The sequence below is a fragment of the Akebia trifoliata genome, chromosome 3 (genome assembly GCF_017979445.1).
Source record: "Akebia trifoliata isolate Shusen 1 chromosome 3, ASM1797944v1, whole genome shotgun sequence".
NCBI classification, from domain to species: Eukaryota; Viridiplantae; Streptophyta; class Magnoliopsida; order Ranunculales; family Lardizabalaceae; genus Akebia; species Akebia trifoliata.
The window spans coordinates 33,269,426-33,297,269 of record NC_141377.1 but is presented as its reverse complement, the minus strand read 5'-3'; the positions used below and the strand labels follow the sequence as shown (position 1 = coordinate 33,297,269).

At 35.6% G+C, this 27,844-nt stretch overlaps 1 protein-coding gene across 3 annotated transcripts; it reads left to right on the top strand.

Moving 5' to 3' along the window:
* The first annotated feature begins 2,823 nt into the window (after positions 1-2,823).
* FANCM (DEAD/DEAH box RNA helicase family protein) lies at positions 2,824-27,844 on the top strand. 3 transcript variants are annotated; one of them, XM_086434521.1, is made up of 22 exons: positions 2,824-2,948; positions 3,042-3,390; positions 3,915-4,058; positions 6,321-6,403; positions 6,519-6,633; positions 7,317-7,408; positions 7,520-7,574; positions 7,661-7,782; positions 7,870-7,983; positions 11,564-11,757; positions 12,256-12,386; positions 17,051-17,108; positions 17,298-17,368; positions 19,892-19,941; positions 20,016-20,181; positions 20,340-20,467; positions 20,556-20,888; positions 20,987-21,053; positions 24,579-25,721; positions 25,816-25,867; positions 26,026-26,175; positions 26,610-27,844. In XM_086434521.1, exons 1-22 carry the CDS (start codon positions 2,895-2,897, stop codon positions 27,211-27,213), a joined length of 4,275 nt encoding a protein of 1,424 aa, XP_086290647.1. In that variant the 5' UTR covers positions 2,824-2,894; the 3' UTR covers positions 27,214-27,844. The 3 variants fall into 3 exon arrangements, with proteins under 3 accessions (XP_086290647.1, XP_086290646.1, XP_086290648.1); XM_086434520.1 differs by having other exon boundaries at positions 17,048-17,108; XM_086434522.1 differs by lacking the exon at positions 2,824-2,948 and having other exon boundaries at positions 3,176-3,390; positions 3,915-4,044; positions 17,048-17,108; positions 26,610-27,690.

The following is a 27,844-nucleotide window of genomic DNA, read 5'->3' as shown; positions in this document are numbered from 1 at the left end:
TTAAGACTCTATAATCTTCTCTGGATAAATTCATTGAAACTCTAAATTACAATTTACATACACCATCCACATACAACACGTGTTAAAACTAACCTAGATTCCTAACCACGTTTGGAACTACCCTAGAATCCTACCAACTTATGGAAATACCCTACCATATCAACTCAGGTATCCACATTCCCACAAAAGAAGGAATGATCCCACTCAACACATATTTACCCTACCCCTACAAGGAATTATCCTATAAATCTAATTCACCCAATTTACGCTACTCCCATACCTTAACTTTTAGGAACATAACAAAGACAAAGATTTACACGAGAAAATCATGTTCGATGGGTATAATATTGAATGGATTCAATAAGTACTTATCGAACATAACTTTCTCATGTAAATCTCTAGTTCGATATGCTAATATCGAATCTATGTGTATATAATTGATAGGTACTTACAAAATCTTACAATAATGATTTAGTATTGGCATATCAAACTGGAGATTTCACGTACAAATTTTCTCATATGAATGAATTTGACTTGATTGATTTTTGAGGAGTTAAAATAAAAACAAAAAATATATGATTAACAAAGAAGAAGATTATCGTTGAAACTTGAAACCCTCATTCAACTTCTCTAGATGCAAGGAGAGCAAGAACAAGAACAATAATGAGAGAGAAAGAGAGAGAGAGAGAGAGGTGGATAAGAAGGAGATAATGGATAAAGAAGATGGTGAGACGACTAGGGTTTCATTTGGTATAATAGATGGAGAAGATGGTGGGTGTAAAGAGTAATACGATGAGGGTACGAATGTAATTTTGATGGGCGCTAATAGTAGGAGTGCAAGGCTCCTCTATAAAAACCTAAAAATATGTAATAATTTTTGTCTTACGATGAAAAAATGACCTTGTCAAATAATAATTAGAATTCGAATGCCCTTTTTTTATTTTTTTAAAGGGAAAATTACTTAAAAGACCTTTGCGGAGGGACTTCTTCCTAAATAGTCCATAAATTTTCAACAATAGCTTGACAAGACATTTAGTAAACTTATCTTTTCTAACCCTCATTATTGTCGAACTCAATGCTTTTTATTTACTGTCAAGCTCACAATTTTTATTGTCGAACTCACCACTATTTACTGTCGAGTTCACCATTTTTATTTACCGTCGAACTTGACATTTTTTGTTTATTGTTGAGTTCAACGCTTTCTATTTACTATAAAACTCGGCGCTTTTTATTTACTGTCGACTGGGGTGGTAATCTTAACTTGACCTGTAAACATGACTCAAAAATGAAATGAAATCAGTGGGTTTGGGTCATAATAGAATCAACCTATCTAACACGATTATTAAATGGGTTGGGTCCGGTTTAATCCGTTTAGTTATTATATCATTAATTTGTAGTTTTAAATATATCAACAATTATTTAAAAGCATTTTAAATTATCAATTTTTTTGTTAGAATTTTCAATAATTTTTTCATACTTATTTTTTTTTTCAAATTTTATAAAATATAGAGGGTGTTTTAAGATATTTTTCAAATAATTAATAGTTAAGCTTTTAGTTTGGAAAAAGAAAAAAACACTTTCCTTACTAATTTATTTATTTATTTATATTAATATTTCTTTATTCAATTTTTTATTATTGAAATCTAGAGGTATGTGGTATCTGATTCCTAATATGGTGATCCATTCGGAAAATATGACCTTTAGTAAAATTTAAGATCTTACTAAGTAAGGTTAGTATGTCTATGTGATAATGAAATATACTTCACTTGGCTAATAACAATAATGGAAAACATTTTCCTTACTAAGTTAGTAATAAAAGTTTTCCAACCATGTTACCTTATGGCATCAAAAAACATGATCTAATGCAACATGGTTGTAAAGGACAAAATTACATGAACTTTGAAAAACAAAATCAAAAGAAAGTTGATATTTTATTTTGATTTGATGGTGGAAAATTGGAAATGGAACTTATTTTTCCCGATGAAGATTAGAATTTTATTAAACAAGTTATTTATGGGTTGGGTCAGGTACATCTATTTATAAATGGGTTGGGTTTGGGTTTAAGTTTTTGACATGACTATTACATGGGTGATTTGGATTTGGTAATTTTCATAATACCCTTACCTCAACACGACATGGATATGACACGACTTGACTTGACCCATTGCCACCCCTATCATCGAGTTCACCACTTCTTAAATAAAAAGTGGTGAACCTAACACTAGTAAAACCCACCTATTTTCAATTTTTGAATTTTTTCAACTAAAATACATGAAAAGATCGACTAATGAGATAACGACTTTTTGATGATTTCAACCCAAAAGAATCATTCTTAATCGATTTTCATCCAAAATTGGAAATTTGTTTTTGGAAAAAACCTTTATTTTTTATATACATCTTTAAAATATTTGAAAAAACTCATGAAAATGACTTATTCTTCCTTCTTAAATCCATTCCAATGGAATGGAGTATTCGAAACTCAATTGAAATGCCCAAAATCCAATTTCTTTTTTTGGATGAAAATGATGTGTTCAAATGGTTAGGGCATCTAATAATGAAAAATGCCGGAGATGAGGTCCAAAGATGGTTAAGAAAAGAAACCCAAAACTTAAGGACTATTTAGAACGAGGGTCCTTTAAGTAATTTTTCATATTTTCAATTAATAACTGACCATTTTCTTTACCGAGTCAAAGAGAGTCCCAAACTCCCGACCCACAATTTCACTTTTAAAAGCTCGTCCGGTTCACTAGCGACTCGCCCGAGTTGTATTACCAGAGTTTAACAAGTAGAGGTCCCGAAGCTTTGCCGCCAACACTTAAAATTCTTGTGGTTTCATTATTTACAGATAGAATAAGAAGAAAAACCCCAAATTTCAGTCTTCGATTTCATTCCAGATGTCTTCATGCTTCGTCCCTTCCGAAGTCAGCCACAACAAGGAAGATGAAGATGTGATCTCTCTCTCTCTCCCTCCCTATCTCTCGCATTCGACACTTTATTTTTTGTGGTCCAATCTCACTACATTTACTTCTTTGTTTCTTTAGGAATTCGATTGGGAAGCAGCCGTAAAAGAGATTGATGTTGCATGCCAAGGTGCATCAGCCTCAACTTCACGCCCAGAACAACAAAATTTCCCAATTTTTTCCCATTTAGGCAATCCATCTGCAAACATTTCCTGCCCTAAACCAAATAAACCTTCTGGAACTCGGCAATCTACGCTCGATAAGTTCATTGGAACCACTGTCGGTCGAAGATCGATTATCGAGAATCAATCTGTTAATCATCATAGAGTAGTAGTAGTTAACGATCGCATTGGTGGTGGTGGTGACGATGAGAACTCAGTCTGCTACACTAACATTGATCTTGAAGCAGCAAAAACGTGGATTTATCCAGGTTTAAGCCTTTTTGCCTTCTTGACTACTATTATCATCGTAGATGATTTTGTGTTGTTGATCAAAATTGTGGAAAAATAAAATATCAAAATTTTGGTCAAAATTGGCTCGATTGCGTTCAAAACCAAAACAAAATATTGAAATGTTGCTGAAATTTAAAACCTTGAATATTAGTATCATTAGTTTGATTAGATTATTCTTTTATTTATTTATTATCATGATTGATCCTGTTCTTAATTGTGACAAAATCTCAATTTTTTTTGACAAGATTGGTTAGAAAGCGTTCAAAACCAATACAAAATCTTGAGATTTAAAGCCTTAAATTTATTATCATCGTTCTTTTGTTTTAATTCGATTTTTTCCCCTAATGTGGGTTTTGGGCATTTAACATGTCTTAAGTGGTTTCTTGTTATTGATCTTTAATCGAGTATTGTGTATTTCCTTATACATTCAAATTATAGTCTATTGGAATATTAATTATATCAGAGGTTTGTAATCAGGCCCCTTTTTTTTGGGTAATGGCAGTTAATGTTCCACTCCGGGATTACCAGCTTGCTATTACCAAGACAGCGCTATTTTCAAATACCTTGGTGGTATTGCCAACGGGACTTGGGAAGACTCTTATTGCCGCTGTTGTCATGTATAATTATTTCAGGTGGTTTCCTGAAGGTATTGTTCCTCAATGTCATAATTCACATTATTGCTTATTTCAATCTCGAACTCATCATAGCTCTTATTGCCACCGTTGTTATGTATAACTATTTCATGTGGTTTCCTGAAGGCATCATTCTTCAATATCACCTTCTAGGTTATTGTTTATTTCAATCCTGAACTCATCATAGAATGCAAGCTACTTCACACAACACAATAACTCTAACTTCCCATTGTTTAATTGGTACACTTAACACTTTACGTGCCTGAGGAAAACTGAAAAATATGCATACACACAATGCTTGCAAACCGATGGCCTGAGCTGTTGTTGGTGGGCTTCTGCGATATAAATAAAATTGGGTGTAGATGTTGTTGAAGGTCATGGGGTCACGAGATACTTGTTTGTGCTCCCAATTCTCAAACCATTTTGGAAGATTGAACAACAAATTTTGAGAGTTTAATTAGTTATAATTTGACAAACAGTTTCCTTAGTCCTTACTAATTTAGTATGATTTCAAATCTTACTAAGGGTTGTTGGGCCCACGTGGAATACCACATTGGCAGTCCAACACAACTGTCTTCTAGATTTCTTGGAAAAACTCAGATTAAAAAAGATTCATTTTCTTTTCGAGCTTGATCCAAGGTTTTAAAAATGGATGGCTACTAATATCCAAAAACTTAAAATTAAGGTTTTAAAATTTTTTTTTTTCAAAGTTTTTTGAATTTCGTCCTCTACAAACCTGTGGTGTCGGATCATGTTTTTTGGATGCCAACATGCGAGCTCATGACCCTTGGTAAGCTTTGAAATCTTACTAAGTTATTCAGACTAGACTGACTCTTAGGGTATGTTTGATTGCACATGGAAAATAGGGTGGAAAATCAATTTCCATGGAAAATGATATTTTTCAAGTGTTTGATTGCACATGGAAATGGAATTCATTTTCCACCCCATTCAAAAAGTCCACTAAATCATGGATTTCACTTTCCCACCCATATGGGTGGGAAAATGAAATCCACCCATATTTTCCATCACCAATTCTTCCCTACCACCACCACCACCACCACTACCACCACCACCACAATCACCACCACCACCACCACCACCACCACCACCACCACCACCACCACCACCACCACCACCACCACCACCACCACCACCACCCCACCACCACCACCACCACCACCACAATCACCACCACTACCACCACCACCACCACCACCACTACCACCACCCCCACCATCACCACCACCATCACCATCACCATTATACTAACCTCGTCATCGTCGTCATCGCCGTCATCACCATCGCCGTCGCCATCGGCTCCGTCTCCGACCACCTACTATCTTTCTTCTTCTCATTCTTCTCCATCCCTCACCTCATCCGCCACCACTACCACCACGTTCTCCCTCCCATCTTCCTCACTTACCTCCGTCGCCACCATCACCGCCGCCACCGTCGTTGCCGTCGTCGCCGCCACCATCGCCGTCGTGGCCGCCACTGCCGCCGTCGCCGTCGTGGCCGCCACCACCGTACTCGTCGCCGTCGTCATGGCCGCCACCTTCGTCGCCACATCCTCCCCCCTCCCTCTTCCTCGTCATCTTCTTCTTCCTCTCCCCCTCCTATCATCTTCTTCCTCCTTCTCCTCTTTTTCTTTTTTCTTATATTTTTCCATGATTTTATCCATGCGAAATCAAACAATGGAATTTGATTTTCCAACCCTACCTATTTTCCACAACTAATTTTCCATGGATTTCAAATTCCATGGAAAGTGACTTTCCATGCAATCAAACATACCCTTATAGTTTTGCAACTTGTTGTTTAATGCAAGTATGATTAATCAACTTGCAACACTTGTAGTTGATTCCATGCTAAACAAAGTGCGAATCATTCTTGTTACCTATTATGTTCTTTCTTGGTCTTTGTCCACGAGTTGTTTTTGGATTGGTGTATGAACTCATACATAGAATATGAATCTAATGTATATTAGAGTGAATCCATACCTAAGGATCACCAAGATTGTAAACTCTAAAATAGGTTTTATAAGTTTTCTCTCCTAATAAATAGCTATTATGTATTGAAACACTGATATGGATCAATTAGCTGTATATGTTTCCCTGTTTTTCTCATCTTCAATGTTTTACGTCATGATTTGATGCCTTCCAGCCCTTTTGATTTGGATAATTATTTGTAATATAGTTTATTTGGTTGAATGACTGAATTGATTTTTAAAAGATGGAATTGTGAAACTTTAAAAGCTAATCCTTGAACTTTCATTATAGGGAAAATTGTGTTTACTGCTCCTTCACGGCCTCTTGTTATGCAACAAATTGAAGCATGCCATAATATTGTGGGGATACCTCAGGTAAAACATTGTTTTTTCTTAAGATTTTCTCTGGGGTCTGAATTATTCGTAGGAGAATTTACATCATCACTATCTTGAACATATTTTGAGAAGACTGGAATCAAACTGATTGCAGGAATGGACAATTGATATGACAGGTCAGACGAGCCCTTCTAGAAGAGCACCCTTTTGGCAAGCTAAGCGAGTTTTCTTTGTTACTCCGCAAGTGCTTGAGAAAGATATTCAATCTGGTGAATCTCAAATTCTAGCTTTAATATTTGTAAGATGTTTCTTGTTTGGCATAGAGCTAGCATCATGTTTGATGCTCACAGAAAATGTACATGTTAATCATGGAAAAAAGGTTGCAATATTATAATTAATGGATAAAGTAATATAAATATTGAATCCCAATGAATCTAAGTTGAAAAGATACACCTTAAGAAGGTACAACAACTTTGACCTTATAAAGTTGCATGGGTAACTCTACAACCTCAATAACTTCTCAATGCCCTTTTTGTTTCGTTTACCTTGGCTGATCAATTTTTTTTTATGAGCTCTAACGCGATGTACTTCCCATGGAAAATTTTCGTTCATTAAATCCTTATTTTCTTAGATATCCTTCCATAGTTCTAGAGTGAAAATTCACAATAACTGATAAATAGGCAACTTGGCCTAGCCTATATATCTCCCAACTATTTGCATGTGGATTTTGTATTCAACCTACTTGTTCTACTTTTTTATTTTTCTTGTGGTTTTGATGAATTTTGACGTTTTTTGGGTGATCAAAGCAAATTCCTATTCCACCTCCCCACCCACACACACGCACACTTTTTTTTTTTTTTTAGTTTTCCATTTTTCCATTTTATCTGGTTTATACAGTTGGAATGTTGTATGCTTTATTGCTATGTTCCACTCATGCTGTACTCCACTACAGGCACATGTTTGGTGAATCACCTAGTTTGTTTGGTGATTGATGAGGCTCACCGAGCGATGGGTAATTATTCTTATTGCGTCGCAGTTCGCGAGGTGTGTCTTGTAATTTCTTTCTTTGTTCTATTTTATTATTTCATTTATATCTGTTGGTTCAGTGTGTCCATTTGATTGCTTCCTGAACTTAACTATTCTCTATATTTGCAGTTGATGGCTGTACCGGTGCAGTTGAGGATATTAGCTTTAACAGCAACACCAGGATGTAAGTTACTTATCAATTACTTTTGGTCTGCAAAGCTATTTTATTGTTAGGTCTGTGATCCTTTTACATTGAATGTGTTTACACAGCAAAGCAGCAGACCATCCAAAACGTTATTAATAACTTAAATATATCGACGCTTGAATATCGCAATGAAAGTGACCAAGATGTCAGCCCATATGTACACAACAGAAAACTTGAACTAATAGAGGTATCTACAATGGCTTCCTTCTGATTTTTGTGTATGCTCAAGAATATTTTCTTGCTTATCTTTAGATCTTGCTTGCAATAACTCCAGGTTGCAATGGGCAGAGATGCTGTTGAAATAAATAATCTTCTCTTGGAAGCAATACAACCATTTATGGTTAGGCTTTGTGGGTTTGGATTGCTCCCAAAGAGAGACTTCCAGACGGTATGGTTCCCCTTATTTATATGTATTTTGTTGCAAGATCAGTTCTTTACAATTCTCTGAACTGTGCTTGCTTAACATGTTGAGGTTGCATTTCTATTCCGCTTGAGATGGCTACAGATTTTTTTGCAATAAAAATCTGTTAAAAGCTCACATAAGGTAGTTTAGTGATCATTCTACTTCTTGTGTTGCAAGAAGATGGTAGTTCTGTTGAGATGTGTTCCCTGGCAAATAATGATGCAATTTCATTGTTTGTTAGGATATTTAATAGGAAGAAGTTCATATAAGGAATTCTCTTTCTTTGTTCTCTTACTTTCTGTTCACTAATACATTCTGTACTTGTTGAAGATAAACACAGATAAAGAAAAGAAAGATAGAATTTCTTCCTTTCTGATCCAGTGAGAAAACTTTTTCTAAGTTAAGTAATTGCTAGATCCAAGGTTCAAATGATAATGATTCCACTCTAACTCATCAAATGTGAGTTCAATCTGGCTTGTACATAGAAAGTACTTAGTTAGCTTGAGAGTGTTAGTTAATTATAATACATGGGAAAGTCAAACTTTGCCAAAAGTTGTTTAAATTGAGATATGCTCTAATATAAAATCTCGGGGTTAGTTGTCGGTCCATCTTTCTTTATGCACTGGTCTTAATTTCCATGAAACTAGAAACATTTAGTGATGATGGAGATCAAGGATTTCTCTGTATAAATTCACTGGTGTGTTGAATTAGGTTAATGTACTGTAAGTTAGTGACGGGTTAGTTTAAACTTGGATTTAAGGGGACCTCAAGAAGGTATAAAGGGTCTGGTTTGATTGAATCTGCAGTTATCAGTTGTTAAGAATCATACAAACCCGATTACTGCATTTGAAGTGGCTGAAATAATTATTTTTGGTACTGAATTTGGGGTTATAGTAGCCTAGTAGATGGAAAACACGTCTAAGCTAAGTTGGTCAAGTCTAGCAAACATTAGCAGTGATACTTATGGATCAAATGGGGTAGCTAGGGTTTTGAAGAGGTTGCTGCTAGGAAGACAAACAGGTCTGGCTTATCACTTGGAAGGCTTTGGCCTTGGGGTTCAGGTTTATTGGGTTGGATTGTTTGAATGGTGAACTATGGAATCAGGACATGTTTTTCTGGGTAGATGATGTAAGAGAAAAGAATATACAAAGAAGATCAATTATAAAAATGGAAAATAATGTTAAGAGAGTGGAAGGATCTTAACTTTTCAAGAGCATAAGAGTGATAGAGTAACATGCTCATGGGACATCATTCCCCAAGACAGTATTGGAAATATTGTAGTTTCTTTAGTCGCTTATTTTAATTCTTTGTAAGGCCATTTATGTCTATTCACACTATGTAAGGGCATTTATGTCTATTCGCACTATGTAAGGGCATTTATGTCTATTCACATTTTAGGTTATATATATATATATATATATCAAACTCTCATTAATGAGACTTGAGAATCACTTTCTAAAATTCTTCCGATAGCAGCAATCATCTATGATTCGCCCCAAATATTGGGTTAACCAAGGTTTAAAATCTCGTTCAAGGCAATGTTTCGGTCACGAGAAAAAAATCAAGATGGTTTAGACTGAAACATTCCAAGAAAATCCGAAAGATTGCCTAATCATTCAATATTTCAGGCGCTATGTTGTGTTCCAGTCTCAGCCGAAACCAGAATGTTAAGTCGAAATATTCTGAGACAGAACAAAACTTTGAATCATGTTCATGTGTACAACAACATGAATCCTATTTTGCCATTAAATTGTATTTGGGGCCATATCATCAGTAAAGGCATGTATCTCTAGATCTTTTCTTACTACCTATATCCACATTATCGTTGTCCTTTTTTCTTTCAACTTGCCATGATACAATAAAAAATCATCTTCAAAATGTAAAAGAGATCTGGACAAAAAATCCAATATTCTTCTAGTTGTGTGCTCACATTCTCCTGACATAGAAACTAGAAACTCCCGTACCATTTTGGATACAACATGTTAGCATATGAAAAAATTGACGTGTTTGACAGTGACACACTGGTACGGCATGTATTTTGAATAGTCCAGGTAGCATAACTCTGGGACCTTGACTTCCTGGTTTAGTTGCAGCCTTTTTCCGATTATCAACATGCTTGGGCATTTTGGCTGAAAACCACTTGTGAGTGGACAATCCACTGGGGAGTGTTGGGTTTGGTTGTGGGCCTCCAATTGACTTTTGACTTGGAGCCTTAAGAGGGATTGTGTATGGAAAACAAAGGATGAGAAAAAGAAATGTAATTTGGTAGGATGTAAAGTGCTTTGTAGTCCCAATTAGTGGGAGGTTTCAGCTGGGAAAATGACTTTGGATGTGTGGGGAAGAAATAGGGACATTTGGAGGTTAGTAATTGAAAGAAAATATTGAAGTATGAATCTTGTATGGGATATCAATGAAGTAGCCATTAGTTATGGAGTTAGTGTAAGGAAAGGAATCACAAAAAATTATGGGGACTCACACATTGTCAACCAATGTAAGTTGGGCATAGGAAATAGAATGAGAGTTTGGAAGGACTTGTGTATGAGAATGAAACCATTATGGCATGCTTGTTTGGTTCTCCATGAGATGACTTATCGAAAATGTTTCTTGGTCAATAATTGCTATAAGGATCCAACATGAACTAGCTCGCTCGTAAGGGGCCTTTTATCGGATCTCATTGAAAATATAGAAATGGGTCTCTTAAGGAAATTTTCATTCTTTTTTGGCTCTAATGGGGGATGAAGATATGTCCTCTCTAGCAAAGTTGTTTTTTGGGTAATGTATATTCCGGTCATGGTGGTTTCCTTCCATTTGATGCTTGATGAAATGCTCACTTGTGGATCACTTGATCAAGAGATGGAAGATTATGCGTACACTTTCTTCATATCTAAAGAAAGTGGGTAGTTCATTAATTACCTCCTTCATTTTGACTTCATGAGCAGGGCTTTGTAATCATTATTCCAGCCTTTTGGCAATGCATCACATGAAAAAGCTTGTTAGTACACATTCAAGGTTAGAAGGTGCTAGCTTGCTAAATTGGTTAAAAGTCCGTGTGTGTTGATACCATGACATGGGTTCAAAACCCCCTTCATTTACTGATTACCAACTTCTAGCCTGCTTGCTTATCCCCCGCCCTGCAAACCCCACCCCCTCTCCCCACCAAAAAAAAAAAAAAAAAGACTACTATGTAAGGTTGGTCAATGGAGATTTTGAAGTTTGGGGGGTTCTATTTAGGCTGTTGCCTTTCATTTTATGTTTGGTTATTGGGAAGCAAAGAAATAATTGAAGACAAGTAATTTTTGGCTTTAAGGTGCCTTTTGACTAAGGTTATGCCTTACTGGGATCTGTTGTATTTCCTCTCTCTCTCTCCTATCATTACATAATACTTCTTAATTCCAAGTTTTGCTTGTCAACATTTAATTTATAGAGGTACATTCTGTTATCTCTTGGCACTTTGCTTATGGATCCAGTATCATTTGTGTCCTTCCTATAAATGCATGATATGGCTATCCGCACTTGGGTACTGTTGTTAATGGTTTTATTGAAACTCATCTTTCGTTATTGACAGTTGAGCCCATGCGATTTACTTAATTCTAGGGACAAATTTCGGCAAGCACCGCCACTAGATCTACCGCAAATGAAATATGGGGAAGTAGAAGGATATTTTGGTGTTCTTATTACTCTCTACCATATTCGTAAGTTACTTTCAAGTCATGGCATAAGACCAACATATGAGATGCTTGAAGAAAAGTTGCAGCAAGGGTAAGTGCCTGTGCTTCATTTAAGCTCTATGTAAATATACAATATTCAAATTTCTGTAGAGTCGATTCCTGTTGGTTCCTTGTATAACTATTGTATATAACTCCCCCTTCAGGAATCTTTGTGAATTTATAGGATATGGAAAGAGACTGTATCCTTGTTTTGACTCAAACACCAAATGTTGATCTTTGGGCTTGATAATGTTCAAAAAACTAAATGAGCATTTGGGTCTTTTACCTTCAAGATTAAAATGACCATGTTTTTCTAACTTTAGGGTTCCATTTACTATCATCTTTTCATGAATGGGATAGCATGGAGGGTCAATAAAATCTTTCAATCTTTCAATGTTTTAATTAATTTTTTTTAGCTTTTACAGTTATTTTTTTACCAGTGTACAAGTTTTTGGGGCCTTGGACTGGAAAAAAGTTTTTGCATATGTTCTTCAAGTTGGTGACATCACAATAAACATTTCAGGTCTTTATTCAAGTGAATTTGTTCCAGGTATTTTGCCAGACTTCTGAGCAGGAATGAAGTCATATGGAAGGCAAAACTTTTAATGCAGCAAAGCTTGTCTCATGGTGCATCAAACCCCAAGTTATTGAAAATGATAGAAATACTGACTGATCATTTCAGTATGTGATGTGCCACCCTTGTTATTTCTCATTCATTACAGTATTTATTTGAAAGCCATGACACGGTACATGATTTTTTTTTTCCTTTATTGCTTTGATAAACAGAATTGCGAGGTATTTTAGTAAGGCAACCTCAAAAAAAAAAAAAACAAATTCCTAAACCTGCCCTAGACAAGGCATCAAACATATTGATGGTTTACATGGAAAAATAGCTCTTCTCAAGGCTTATAGGATGTCTCTCATCTTTATTTTTGTTCTATACTTCATTGCTAGAACTTGTTTATTGTCTGCAGACTATATATATATACCCGTTTTGCTTTTAATTGTTGCTATGTAGAGTTGTATATCTCATTCCTATACCCATACAATGTGATTTTTCTATGAAGCACTATTTTCGTTAGTAATTTTCTATAAAATTTCCCAAGCACAAGTTTGTTTTCTGGTGGTAGATGACCACACTCGCGGCCTTTAACTCGTACTTCACTTTTGGATTGACTTGCCCAACTATGAAAACTTGACTGGGTGAGACTTGATGAACGGGCCAAGCCATGAATTTCCTTAATATGGTTTTCATACTTTTGCTTTATCCATATCTTCATGTTCTATATCTTAGTCCTATAAGGAGGCTATGTTTCAGGCTGGTTGGAGAGCAACTATAGATGATGAGGTGTTAGCCCTTCACATGAATCACAATTGGGATTTCGCAACTCTTCCTCGTGAGAAAAGGACAGTTGATTGCAGATGGTTTTATATTTTCAAATATCATCTAGATGGACAGTTGATTGCAGATGGTTTTATATTTTCAAATATCATCTAGATGGATCAGTTGATTGACTTAAAGCTTGATTGGTTGCTACATGGTACACTCAATCCTGTGGAGTTGATTACTCTGAGATCTTCTGTCCTGTTAGCAAACTGAATTCCATTAAAGTTGTGATGTCTGTGCCCACTAATTAAGGATGGCTCTTATTTCAATTAGATGCGTATAATGCATTTCTTCACGGTGATTTGGTAGAAAAAGTCTACATGGAGCAACCACTTGGGTTTGTTGCTCAGGGGCAGTGCAAAAAGTGTGTAAACTTCGTAAGGCAATCTATGATTTCAAACAATCACTTGGGACTTAGTTTGATAAAGTTAGTGAAGTTGTTACTATATATGGCATTTTTCAAAGTTAGGCAGATCAGTCATTGTTTGTTCACCATACATGAGCTGGTCATGTAGTTCTCATTGTGTACGTTGATGATATTGTGATCATATGGAGTAACATTGTAGGCATTGATGAGTTGAAATGAAATTTTTGGCAACACTTTCTTATCAAGGATCTAGGAAAACTATGTTATGTTCTGGGCATCAAGGTTGCACGATCAAAGATTGGAATAAAGTTATCTCACAAAAGTGTGTTTAAGAATTTTGTCCAAGACAAGATTATTGGGAGCAAAACCAGTTGCTTTCCCATGGATCGTAATAATATCCATTTCCCATGATATTGTCCATAGATCAGATATATCGTGTCTAATTGGCTAAGAATAAATTGTGGGCAATTGTTCCTTTATCCGAGTTAAACTTGTGGTAGATCAGGGCGAGCTCGGTGATCCCAGACAGTATAGAAAAACTTGTGGGTAAGGTAATGATGTGATGCTTACTAGACCTGATATCACATTTGTTGTCAGCAGTGCATGGTTGACTATTCATGTAGAATCCTCAAACTTCACCTATGGATGCAATTATTCATACCTTTATATGTATTAAGGGTGTACCTAATAAAGGTATCTTTTTTTTTTTTTTAATAGATAGTGGGTAAAGGTATCTTGTACAAGGCTAACGTTCATTTGCAAATTGGACAGGATTTCCTTCAGTTAAGAGATCTACTACTGGTTGCTGCACATTTGTTGAAGGGAATCTAGTAACATGGAGAGTAAGAAACAAGGTGTTATCCTTAGATCTAGTGCAAAATCTGAGTATAGGGCAATGCCCATTAGTACTGTGAGTTGTTATGGCCTCAAACATAGGGATGTAAAACAAGTCAGGTCGGTTTGGACTTTCATCGAGTTGCGTTTGCCTAGAAATCTCAAGCTCGGGCCCGATCCGTTTTGCCCTATTATATGTAGGGCCTGGTCCACTTAGGTTTTTTTTTTTGTAAGATTAGAAGATACAAAAAAATAAAAGAAATTTTATAGAAAATTATAAAATATGTAAATTTTATAAAATTGAATTAATATAATATTAAGAGGGTGCCAACTTAATATTGTGTGTAAAAGAAAATACAAAATATTATAGGACATAGGCGTAAGGAGCTGTATCACGATAAGTTGAGCACATTCCAACTAGGTTGGCACCCTCTCACCTATCTATTATTCGAACAACTCTACCCCAATATTAAAAGTACAATTAAAATCTGAAAGATTACGTAATAATATAGATTTGAAAATTGAGATTTCTTTTTAATCTTTCTCCAACTATATTGTTTCCACTTCAATAGCTTCCTCAATGAGCATAGTTGAGTTCTTTTTTAGCCTTGGATCAGTCCCTCAGGCATGTGCAACACTTCATTTTTTGTGACGGCCAACATCGATAGTCATCATACACGCCCTCCTCAACTAAATGTTGATTATGAAGCAAATCCTTATTGACTCTTCGATGGAGAACAATTTAGTCTGGGAAACTAGCAATGATAAAGCTTTTTTCTGTAAATCCTTTTACAACTCAGTGATTATCCCTCACCACATTTCCTTTATGAGCTTACTGTTTGGGGTACAAAAGTCCCATCCATGATCTCTTTATTCATTTGGTCAACGACCCTTGGAAAAGTTCTCACCATGAACATCATAATGGCGAGGGGAGGTACTTTTGTCAATTTTTTGCTTTCCCAATTGACCTACTTCCTTTCATGTGCACAACTTGCCCCTTCCTCAGAGTGATTTACATTCTAAAAAAATATGAAATAAATAAGCATTGAAATTTTTAGGTCCACAAGTAGGCCCGAATTTTGGTATGGAGTTCCACGAACAAGCCCAAAACGAAAGCAAAAAATCATTAGGAAAATGCATATGAATTTTTAGGCTGGGTGCCTCCATACCCACTTGTAACCCCACTAGGCTTGAACTATCCAATTTCTGAGGATGCTATAGATTTGTGGTTTTTTGACATTAAAAGATAAATTCATAAGTCAACAAATCTCCCAAACCATGCTCTAGGAGATTGTTTTAGTCTGTACAAGGACTTTTTCAACATGCACACTTTTTTTCATCCCTTAGGAGTTGGAAACTGGGTGGAAGAGACATGTATACGTCTTCATTCAATTCTCCATGAAAGAATGCATTCTTCACATCAAGTTGGTACAATGACCATGACTGATTTGTTGCTTGAGATAGAGTTACTTTGATGTTGTTCAACTTTGCTACTACTGCAAATGTTTCCTTATATTCAATTCAATAGGCCTAAGTGTAGTCTTTGGCAACTAATCTGTCCTTGTATATTTTCACTAAGTAATCCAATAATTCTGATGGAAACTTACCTAAACACAAGTTCCAATCCTTCAAAGCATTGTTATCATTGTTCACAATTAATATTCATAGTAATTCTAGAGTGGAAAAATACACAAAGGTGCATCAAACAACCTCCAAATCACACAAACTGTCTTTAATTTTTCAAAAATTTAAAATAAGTTAGAACTTACTAGTTTGAATTTCCAAGAAAAAAAACCCAAGTATCATAACCATCCAGTGAATCTAAAACTAGATTTTTTTCCTCACTTCTTTCGGACGTAAAAAAAAATAATCAAGATGAATTCAAAGTTTTTTTAGAAAAATAATGATAATTCCCAAAATATTAAGATATCCAACCCTAGTATTTTTTTTTTCCAATCTAGGGTTGCTTGTTTGTATGAATACTTACATCACCATCTTAAAAGTTTCTCTCTTGGTTCTTCTGGCCTCTGATTCCAAGTGCAAAAGTACGACTAAAGAAAAAAGAGAGAAAGAAGATAAAGAAAGGAGAAAAGGTTGAAAAGACGGAGGAGAGAAAAGGGAGATCATGTGTTATGTAAGACGACTCTTAGGGTTCTCTTATTTTCTAGGATGGCAATATTTCCCCTAAACAAAAAAAGAAAATACAATAAAGTATAATAAACGTGGAAAAACTATTTTATCCTTACAATGTATCTTGTGTATTTACTTTTGATTCTCTTAGTGAATTTGATATTTATATATAATAAAAAACCGCAATGATTACTGACCACTTGCTAAGTTTGGTTCAAGTTTGTGAGTATTGATACCACGACTTGGGTTCAAAACCCACCTTCGCCTACTGATTATTGACCACTAATCTGGCTTGCCTAGCAAAATAATTTGAAAAAAAAGGACCCACACGGATTTAATGCATGTCATTCTACGTGATTATGCAGTTAGAAACAAAAAAGTTGGCTCTTTCATTGGAAGCTAGTTTATCTTTTAAGCTGATTGATGTTTAATTAAGATGATTTTTATCTACTGCATTGTTTACATTAGAGGATTTTGTTTGTAAAGATTTCAGAAATAATTATTGGGTTGAACTTCAATGTTAATCCATGTGATCATATCTAGCTTGATCTTTTCTTTTTCTTTTCTGTTATTTATTAATTTTTTTGGTGGGGGATCTGATGAAAATGGGGTATTTTGATGCAGAAGCAAATAATCCGAAGAACTCAAGAGTTATCATATTCTCGAATTTTAGGGGGAGTGTCAGGTGAAGAAAATTCCTATAAATTGAACAATACATGAATTACTCATGAATTCTGGGTTTTAAACCAATGATTTTGCTAGTTCTATTATTGTGTGATTTTTTTTTTTTCTTCCTCTTTGTTTTTTTTCTCTTCATTTAGCATCTTCTATTTTAGTTTCTTCATATGTCCAAAATTACCATATGAACATTCAGGGATATAATGGATTCATTAAGGAGTATTGAGGAGTTTGTTAAAGCTACAGAGTTTATAGGTCAAAGCTCAGGTTTATTGTTTCTTCCTCATACTTTTTCACTTATCATCAAGTTGACATGTTTATGAGAATTTTGATCCTTTTTCTAACAAATGTACAATTACATGTTTCAATTTCTTTAAGTTAGTCTCTTGTTTTATTATTTTTCTTTGGATTTATCAATTTTGAAAATGGTAGAAGTATGCCAAATAGATACAATGCCTAAATGTATTAAATTGTTAAGCTTCCCTCTATGTCTCTGGAATATGTATTGGAGGTACTTTGATAAAGATTACTATTCAGTTGCAGGAGGCATGTGATTTCTACTTGACATTGTGTGATGTCATATTCTTTTGTTGTTTGGTCCATTAACACCAACTTTTGAAGGCACTATAATGCTTTGTAGTTCATATTGGTCTTCATTCCATCTTTATTTCATTTTTTTCACACTTCACATGTGATGGTTATTTGAAGCATTCTGTCTCTTGGCCACACAAGTTAGTGATGGCAAATTGTATATAATTTCCATATTTATTGGATTGCATTTGACACATGTAATCTATTACATTCTTATCTTTCATGGTTACTAGATTTCCAATCTCTTTTTCCGTAACAGTGTGGTGGTAAGTGAAGGCGTTCATATGTAATGATCGTTTGTGTTATCTGTTTTAGAGTGTCCTATCTTTTTGGAGATGTAAGAGCATATATATACAACTTTAACTCTATAGAGACACATCTCATTGATGAAACTAGGAGGTTTTACTTGGATTGCTTGACTGAAAATTTTGACTTAGCAGAGTTGCCCTGGTGTCTTGTTATACATTTGGCCTTAATGAAACGAGTAAATAAAAGCTCATCGAAACTATAGGTAGAGCACAAGAGACAAGGGTAAAAACCACTACAACAACTGAACTCATGGAATCATTTTCTAAATAAAGATAAGGTTATCTTTAAAAGGTGTTATCAATTGTGTTGCAAACTTAACAGCATTATACATTACGATTAGTGATAGTTTAGTGTTTTTTGATGGACAAAAACTCCAATGCGATAAAAAGAAATATTATAAGTAATGGTTTGCTTTCGGAAATTTAAATTTCAATACCCCCAAAACTCTTAATGATAAGTTCTTCTGATTGCAACTTCAGGCCTTGCTTCTTTATCTCCTTGGTACACATAAGTAGGATGGTTAATTGGTAGGCGGGTAAATGTGAAGGACAAGTTTTAAGCTCAAATTGTGGTTTCAATGTACACAAACCTTACTGGAACTTTGAAGAGCTGTTTTGGAGTCCAAGGGCTTTGGAATATGTAGAGCCAAGATAAGAGTGTGTGGTAGTGATGCCAACCATGGTGAGGAATGTTCAGTAAAAGGCGATGGTAAGGAGATACCCTAAATGACCATTTTTGTTACCCTGGTTCTATTATACATAAGGATGGAGAGATTGAGGAGAATGTTACCCAAAGAATTAGAGCTTGATGATTAAAATAGGCGTATGCTTCTGAAGTTCTATGTGACCCACACATTCCAGTCAAATTAAAAGGAAAATTTTTATAGGACTGTTATATCGACTATGCTTTATGGAGTTCAATGTCTAGTGATCAAGAAACATTTTAATAGGTTGAGCGTAACAAAGATGGGGTTGTTGAGATGGATGAGTGGAAAGACTAATTCGGCTAAGGCTTTGGTGGTGATGATGATTCTACTAAAGATCTTTTAGCATGAAAAAGTACAAAATATTACCACTTGAAACAGAGGAAAAATTCTTGAATACAAGGAAAAGTTGGGATAAGGCACAGTTGGATGAAGCCTTAAATACGATGTAATTACGTATGAACCGTCTCTACCCGTCCTAATAATAATGTTCATATTTTGGTCACCCCATAGAGGCTATAACAGTGGCACCTATTAGATGTTCTTAACCGTCTAATTTACCACCTTTGTTTTGGCTGTATATGTTATTGTGAAAAAACCCCATGGGACTCCAAAAAAGTGAAGGAAAAGCAAGAAGCATTAGGAGAACGTGCTTCAACATTTATTAAATGACAACTACCAGGTCCTGATCCAATATGTCCAAAAATGTGAAACCTTTCCTTCTTTTCTCATAATACAAAAGCAATAAATGAGGTCGAGAAATGATGCTTGGCTGCCGTTGCGGCGAAAGCAAGTTGCACGGAACTTGTTAATGATATACGTTGAACTTATATACGTGGGATTCATGCTTCATCTTGGTATGTAGATTTAGTTTCTTTGTAACAACCGTTTTCAACTTTTGCCTACTCATAATATGAAGTTAGTTATTTTTATCCCTGATTTTAAAAGGTTGGTATTTAACAGAAATCTTAAAGGATTTGACATCGACATCCATTCAAATGGCTGCAATTTTCTCTCGACTTCTCATTTATTTAATAGGGTAATAGAATACTATAATAACTCATCCTGGGAATCGCAAATATTCTTTTATTACTTGTTTTACGGTTGCTTGGTACCAGTAGACGGGAAAATTATTTGATCTGGTAATTTTTATGGGTTTTTTTTTTTTTTTTTAAAACCTTTGTCAGGAAAAGCATTGAAAGGCCAGACACAAAAAATACAGCAAGCTGTTTTACAGGTAGTCATTTAACTCATGGTCATACATAAATCTTTAAGGTCCCCACATCATCTTACTTCTTTGTTCTTCAACAGAAATTTCGAGACGGTGGATTCAATGTCATTGTTGCAACATCAATCGGTGAAGAAGGCCTGGATATCATGGAAGTTGATCTTGTAATATGTTTTGATGCCAATGTCTCACCTTTGAGAATGATACAACGCATGGGAAGGACAGGAAGGAAGCACGATGGTCGAGTTGATATCCTTTTGTGATGCCCTTGTATTTTTTAAGAATTTAGTTTGATTGGCATCACACATAGCTAACTTATTCGTTTTTTGTTTTTTCAGCTTATCAATCTCAAATTTTTTTCTACGGAATTTACTTTATGCATCTTTGGCTTCCTTGACAAGTGGTACTTGTTTTAGCTTGTGAAGGGTCAGAGTTAAAGGGATATTTACGAAAGCAAGGAAACGGCAAGGTTGTAAGGAAACACATGCGTAATGGGGGAAGGAATAGCTTCGATTTCCATTCCAGTCCTAGGATGGTAACCACTATTAAAAGGGGTCGTCCTCTATTAGCTTTCATAAATAACTCTTGGCTTAAACTTTTTGATATTTTGTTTTCTATTGTAGATTCCACATATCTGCAAACCAGAGGTTCAGTTTGTTGAGCTCTCAATCGAACAGTTTGTTCCTCGTGGAAAGAAATCAAAAGCCACTCCCGTGCACAGGCCCACATTTACAAACAAAGTATCAGATGCTGAGACTGAATTGATTCACAAGTACTTCCACTCCGCTGGAGAAGATACAAGGAAACCTTCGCTCATTGCCTTCCCCCACTTCCAGGCGTTTCCTTCTAGGGTGCATAAAGTGATGCATTCATTCAGAACAGGATTGCTGATTGATGCCATGCAACGTCTGCAAGGACTATCATTTTTCAAAGATAGTACAAGTCCACTGGTTGAGGTTAGAGTTTTGTAAGGTCTATCACTTCATTTATCCATTTTAAACATTTTCAGGTTAGATCTTGACAATTAATGTGACTTAATTCTCCTTTGATTTAGGGTAAGATGTCTTCAAGTCAATGCTTGGGAGCTGAAACTGTTGCCCAAGATGACAAGGGTGAAAAAGGTACCATGATTCTTTTACTACGAGGAAACCTTCATATATAATTGGATATATTTTAGTTTTTTCAGGGCTCACTATAGCTGTTAATTTTATCTCAGGAAGCTTCTTAGATTGATTAGAGAAAAGATCTACATGTCTTGTGCTCAGGTCTCATTAATACTAACGAAGTTCTTCATTGTCAAAGCCTTATCCCAAAAATCAGGGGCCAGCTGAATGAGTCTCGTTCTTCCATTCCTTCTGTCAATTCAAATGTCCATATTTGCTCTCACTACTTCAGTCCATATTCTTTTTTATTTTCCTCTCGCTCTTTTAGAAGCTTCTACTCGCACATTCCTTCTTGTTGGGATTATAATCAGCCTTCATTGCACATGAACAAACCATCTAAATCAAATTTCCATTTATTAAATCACCTGTTGGGGCAACTATATTTTCACAAATGTGTTCATTCTAATTTATCTTAGTTTTCCGCTCACCCTTCTCGGAATCCTCATCTTTGCTTTGCTCAGCCTATGAACATGTTTTTTAATTTCCCAACATCAACTACATAATACATAGTCTGTCTTATTGTCATCTTCTAAAATTTTCCTTTTAGTTTGATTAGGATATGTCGTTCACATAGCACTCCAAATGCATACTCCCCATCTTTGCTATGCTCAATCTATGAACATGTTCTTTCTTAATTTCCTAAACAGTCAACTCCGTAAAACATAGTGATCAGTCTTACTATTGTCTTATAAAATTTTCTTTTTAATTTGTTTGGGATGTGTCGGTCACATATCACTCCAGAAGCATACTCCACTTGAACCATCTAGGTGTAAATTTGTGGACACCATCCTCCTCAATCTCTCCTTATGAATAATAAAACCTAGGTAATGAAAATGGTTGCTTCATGATACTTCCTAGCTGTCAATTTTACTAACCCTTCCTCCATTTGGGTGTCATTACTGAATATGCACTCCACATACTTTGTCTTGGTCCTATTTATTCTAAAGCCCTTGGACTCCAAAATAACTCTTCCGAGTTTTGTTTTGAGTTGATTCTTTTTCTACTCTCATCAACTAACACTTCGTCGTCTGTAGATAACATACACTAAGATATCCACTCTTGAATATAAATAATTACTTCATCTAAGTAGAGAAAATATATGCGAACTCAAATCCGATATTCTTTTTTGCCATATGTAAGAGGGATGGGGAATCCATGAAGCGTATCCTTCTTCATTGTGCTCATACTGTGGAGATTTGGCCTTATTTTCAAGGGTTGTTTGATGCTGCATTTTGCTTCCCTTTGACCACTATGAAGGTGTTTGAGACTTGGGCATTCATAGGGATTGGTTTTCCTCCATTTAAGAGGAAGCTTTGTAGTCTTGTCCCATTTGTTGTGTGCTTGGGTATCTGGAAGGAGAGGAATGCTAAAAAGGTTTTCGAGGGAAGGGTGAGCTCTAGCTCGTAAACTATTATATCCATTTTTGTGTCTTTTTTTCGTTTGAAGTAAATTTTTTGAAGAAACAAAAGGGATCTTCTTTGGCGATTTTATGGGGAGATGGGATTAGTTGTGCAATAGATCTGTGTGATTAAGCCTTGTATCTCGGTTGTGTTGCTCTTGTTTCCTCTTCTTTTCTTTCTGCTTCTTTGTTTTTATATCCTTCATTGGTGTGACTTCCTCAACCATGAGCCTTTAATAAAAGCTCTTTGTTTATAAATAAATAAAGAAAAAAAGAAAAAAAGAAAGATGTAAGCAAATTGTAACTAGGAACTCATTTGTTTCCTCATACTTGTTCTTGATTATTTCAGTGTATCCAATAGGGACTCCTTTCTTTCCCTGTACCCACCAAATTAACTCTTTAGGTATTTTGTTATATGTTTCCTCCAAGTCAATAAAAATCATGTGGAGATTTTTCCTCATCTCCTAGAACTTCCCCATCATTCATCCAAGTAGAAAAATTACCTTTATGATTGATATCCTGAACATAAACAAAATTGATTAGCAAGCTACATGATGACGTGCAGCCGCAAGAGAGGGCTTTTGTGGCTGGAATTCAGCCAAAGGACCTCCCAAGAATAACTAAAACCCTAGGAAATAAGGTCCAAAAGTGATAGTTTTTCAAGATGTGTCCATGGTTTAAAACCATTAAGTTTGAAATGCAGCTTATGGGAATTTTTTTTTTTGTTTTGTATATTTATTAAAATGTGCCTCCATTCTTTCATATTAGCTTAGTTTTATTCTAATATTTTAGTTGAAGCAAAGACTTTTTAGGGTATCTTAGGTATTGGAGGTTATTCTAAAATTGTACAAATTTAAGGGAGATTTTACTTTTTAAGTTATTTTTAATGATAGAAATTATAACACTTCGGATCTATTTGATTGCATGGAAATTGAAATACCATTGATTTCAAATTCCTTGGGAAAATGGTTACAATGGCATCATGGAAAATTGAAATCCACCCTTTGATTGCACCTGGGAAAATACCAAGAAAAATTTGAAGAAGAAAAATCGAAGAAGAGAGAGAGAGGGTGAGGATTTCCATTTTCCATGGAAACAAACGAATCAAACAATGGAAAATGGGGTTTTCCATGGAAAACGGACATCCCACCCATTTTCCATGGATAATCAATCACACGCTTATAGATGATTGGACAGCCAGGATTTTATTTATTTATTTTGGTAAGTATAATTTTTTATTAAGAAGGGGGGGATGAGAAATCCTCCAAAAAAACAGACCGCGAAAGCCAAAAGAGGACAGCCAGGAATTTTAGGAATTCATGGTGAGATGAACGTATAAGTAGAACATTTCTGGACTATGGTGGAGCTTTCTTGGTGGGGTATCAAATATTGTTTGGAGGACATTATTTGAAGAGGAAATAACCTAATTGACTCTTCCTCTCTAATTTTATATTTCCATATTTATTAGTTTGTGATTTGATCACGTGTAACTCCTTGGGTTTGGTAGAATGCTTTGTTTTATTGCTATTTTCTTTGCTTTAAACTTCTTGCATCCTGGACATGACACCGCATTTCTGTATTTTTCTTGGTTGAACTGTCTTACGATCCTTTCATTCTATAGGATTGAGGAATCTTGGACTTTCGTTCTTCTAATTGATGGTTTGCTGTTCATATTTTTCCTACATAGATTTGTGTATTCTTTGGGGTTTTACTTTATTATAGTTTAATGACATCATTAAAAAGTGTTTTAATGATTCATAGAAAATTTAATATATAGAAAGGAACTATCATGCTTTTGTTTGGAATTCGGATAAGCATATTGTTGGGAAATTTTTTGAATTGGCTTTTCCTTCCTACATTTAGTAGAAATTACTCAGAAGATGTTGGTTATAGAACCTTTGAACATATCTTGTATGCTTCAGAACTGTAGACTATATAATCTTGTCTTACCACGTATTCTTAATCGACTTTTTATTGTATATTTCATTGCTTGTGCATGTACCTTCTACTATTTCTCCGATATTGTTTGTTTTTCCAAATATAATGGTTATAATTGAACTGAAAAGTTATAAATGTATTTGCAGATGTAGTTAGTTTCCATGATTCTCTGAAAGTACATTCACAGAGAAAACTATCTGATTCTGAAACATCACCTACAGTGGTAATGAGTTGTAAAGAGAAGCATGATACGTCAGATTTCCCAAGCCAGAACCCTCCTATTCATTGCTTCCTCTTTGGGTCAGATTTTGTATCTGTAAATACTCTTGGTCTAGTCTCAATTACATCTGTTCCTACCCTTCCTTTTATGAAAGAAGCTCAACCTTGTAAGAGTACAACATCAAACACTCTGGAGCTATTGAATTGTGCCGAGCATAATATGAAGGAAAATATTATAGCAAATGTAGCAAATCCTGCTGAGACAAGATTTATAAACTGCAATTTCGTGTTAAATTCTAGGTTGTATGATTCAGATACCCATGAGGAACACATGCTGCATGGGGTTGAGACAATCGTTCTCTTGACACCAAGTCCCAACCGAGATCTAATAAATTCAGAAGACTGCATTGTTAATACCCCTGCCAGTACAAGAAAGAAAATTCCAACATTACTGGCTAATGAGTCTGCAAATGATTTCAAAGATATGGAGATGAGCCCTCGGCTAACTAATATGATTGAGAAAGGTGTCGTTCCCGAGTCTCCTATAGGTGAGATTCGTCTGCATTCTTCCTCAAACAATCTTCTCACCAAGCACATTAAGTGTGGATTACTTCCAAACTGTTCCACAGATGTGCAGGAGAATAAAATTCTTACTGATAAGACGTCACATTCTGCCAATCTTTCAAATTGTGAAGTAAAGAGTGAGAAAGAAAATGTCAAGATTTACAATAGTGCTGGCGCAGTAGATATTCCTATAAATGGGGAAATTCACACTCCCTTGGTCAACATGAACAATAGTGCCAATGCAAGAGGATTCATATCTGGTTCTCCTGTCGATGAAGAAATACACACCCCATTAGTCAATCTAACTAACAACTGTAGTAAAGACTGGCACTTGAGCTCTGGAGAAGCATCAAAAAGTATTCAGGAGGCACCCAAATTTAAAAGATTGCGCAAGTATAGGGAGTCTGGCAAAAGGACGCCTTCCAAAACTCTGAAAGAAAACTTTAGTGGTCCTGTAGGCAGGTCTTTTACTAGTATCGGACCTAGCCCAATGAAATGTGCAAAAGGTAAGCAGATCTCGTGCATAACTTTCTTTAGAAATAGATTTTACTTTATGAATATGATCCTTTGGAATCACTTGGCTGCTGCTTTTGTTTTCAGGTAAGCAGAAGCGAGTGACCAATGCCAAAGCTTTCATCGAAGAGGAAGCTGAGTAAGACCATTATTGGATGATCATCCTATCTTTGATGCATTCAAACATCTTATTTTGATTTTATCCCTCCCGAAACAAATATCAGTTTTTCAATTCTAAATAAAGCTGTGTTTTATTATTCCTATCACGCTGACTACCTTGTGATTGGGTCTGCTCAGGGTATCCTCAGATGCAGAAGTATCTGACGACGAGGAAGAAGACAAGGACAACAATTCATTTGATGACAGCTTTATAGATGACAGAATAAATCCTACTGCAGCAAGTACTCAAGCAGAAGAAAATGGAAATGACATGATGGCAATTTATAGGTCAGGATTGGTCTTCTTTTCTTCTTTTTTTGAATGTTTCCCTGCTTTGATATCTTCTATTCTTCGTTATTTTTTCTGTTTTGCTATGTTTCCCTTTTTTTTCAATTTCTAAGGAATGCAAGTAGGATTTGATTCAAATTGTAGAGGGGGTAAAAGGCCTCTCTAGGAGTAATCAGAAAATAAAGTCCTAGAGAGAGGACCTAAAGAATACAAGACATGAGTGAGATTTTAGAAATCAAGTATTTAAAGATAAGCAGGAACAAGACACATTGCAATGCGGCCAAAATTAATGGGATTATATCTTAAATTTCCACAACCATCTCTCTTCTGTTTGTCAGTCTTTAATATCCATTATTTTTTTTTGTTTTAATTTTTTATTTTCATCTTGGTACACTGTAGCTTGATATCATGAAACTAATGATGCTTTATAACAGGCGTTCTTTACTCACTCAATCACCAATGGAGTGTCAACCAAACTGCTCCACTGACTTCAGTCCTGACATTGTTCCCCATAGAACTAAAACAGATGAAACTGGGAGTTGTTCTTCAGGAAAGACCAACCATTCTTTTCCGACACCTCGCACGGGTTTACAATCTGCAGATGGGTCTGCTGTCAGGAGTTCCATTTATTGTCCAAAAGACCCAGAGAGGATCCCCCTAATAGCCTTGTCAGGTGAAACCAGTGGTGCTCCAAGAGAAGTAGAAAGAAATATGGACAGCCGAAAGAGAAAACTAAGTTTTTTCCAAGCTGGGTATGGTCCTGCAGATAGCTTACAGCCACAACGGTTGTTTCAATCACCAACTGGTAAAGCATCCTTGCAATGTCAGTCTGAGAATAATGAACTTAATGGGGATGTTTTCTATGACGATCAATTTTTCGAGGATCTTGATCTTGATGCATTGGAGGCTGAAGCAACTAAACTTCTTAAGTACAAGTCGGAATTTCCATTGGAGAGTGATCAACAGGTTAATCCAAATCCATCAACAAAGGAAAATATAGAGCCTTTGAATTCTCCATCATTTGATCTTGGGATTTGATAATTTTAACGTTTCTTTTGGGGAGCCACTTCTTATCATAAGAACCCGTTAAGGCTTTTCACTAGGTTCTGTTGTTACAGGATTAGGGTTATTGTCAACTAGCATTGTTGACATGATTGATAATCTTGGAAGTTCATTAGTGGCGTAAGCAATGAGATTAGCTTTGTAAATTGTACAAAGATGTATTTATGACATGGGTTACACAGAAATTGCAGACAACCCCACCTAACCTAGGAAGTTTTGTATCTCATCATGGAGTGGGTACATGCAGGCAACCCACGATACATTGTATTTGTATAACAAGTGTACAAAATTTTAATTGTTACAATAGGGACTTTTGCAATTTTTTCCCTTGAGAAATGAGTCAATTTCTAATGGTACTGTTTATCCCTATTTTCTGTACTTCCATTTATGGAAGCGCTATAAATTTCCTACCTGTTAGTGTTATGTGCTTTGAGTTGATCGCAACACTAGTATGCTTGTCGTGCTTGCTTCCACTTTATACCATTAGTAGGTTGTGAAGTTGGGGTTGAATATTCACCAAAATCATTGTCGCCCCACTCCACCAAGGAAGGGAAAAAAAAGGTTCTAAATATAGATGGCTCTCATTTTTCTTCCTCGCATTCATTCC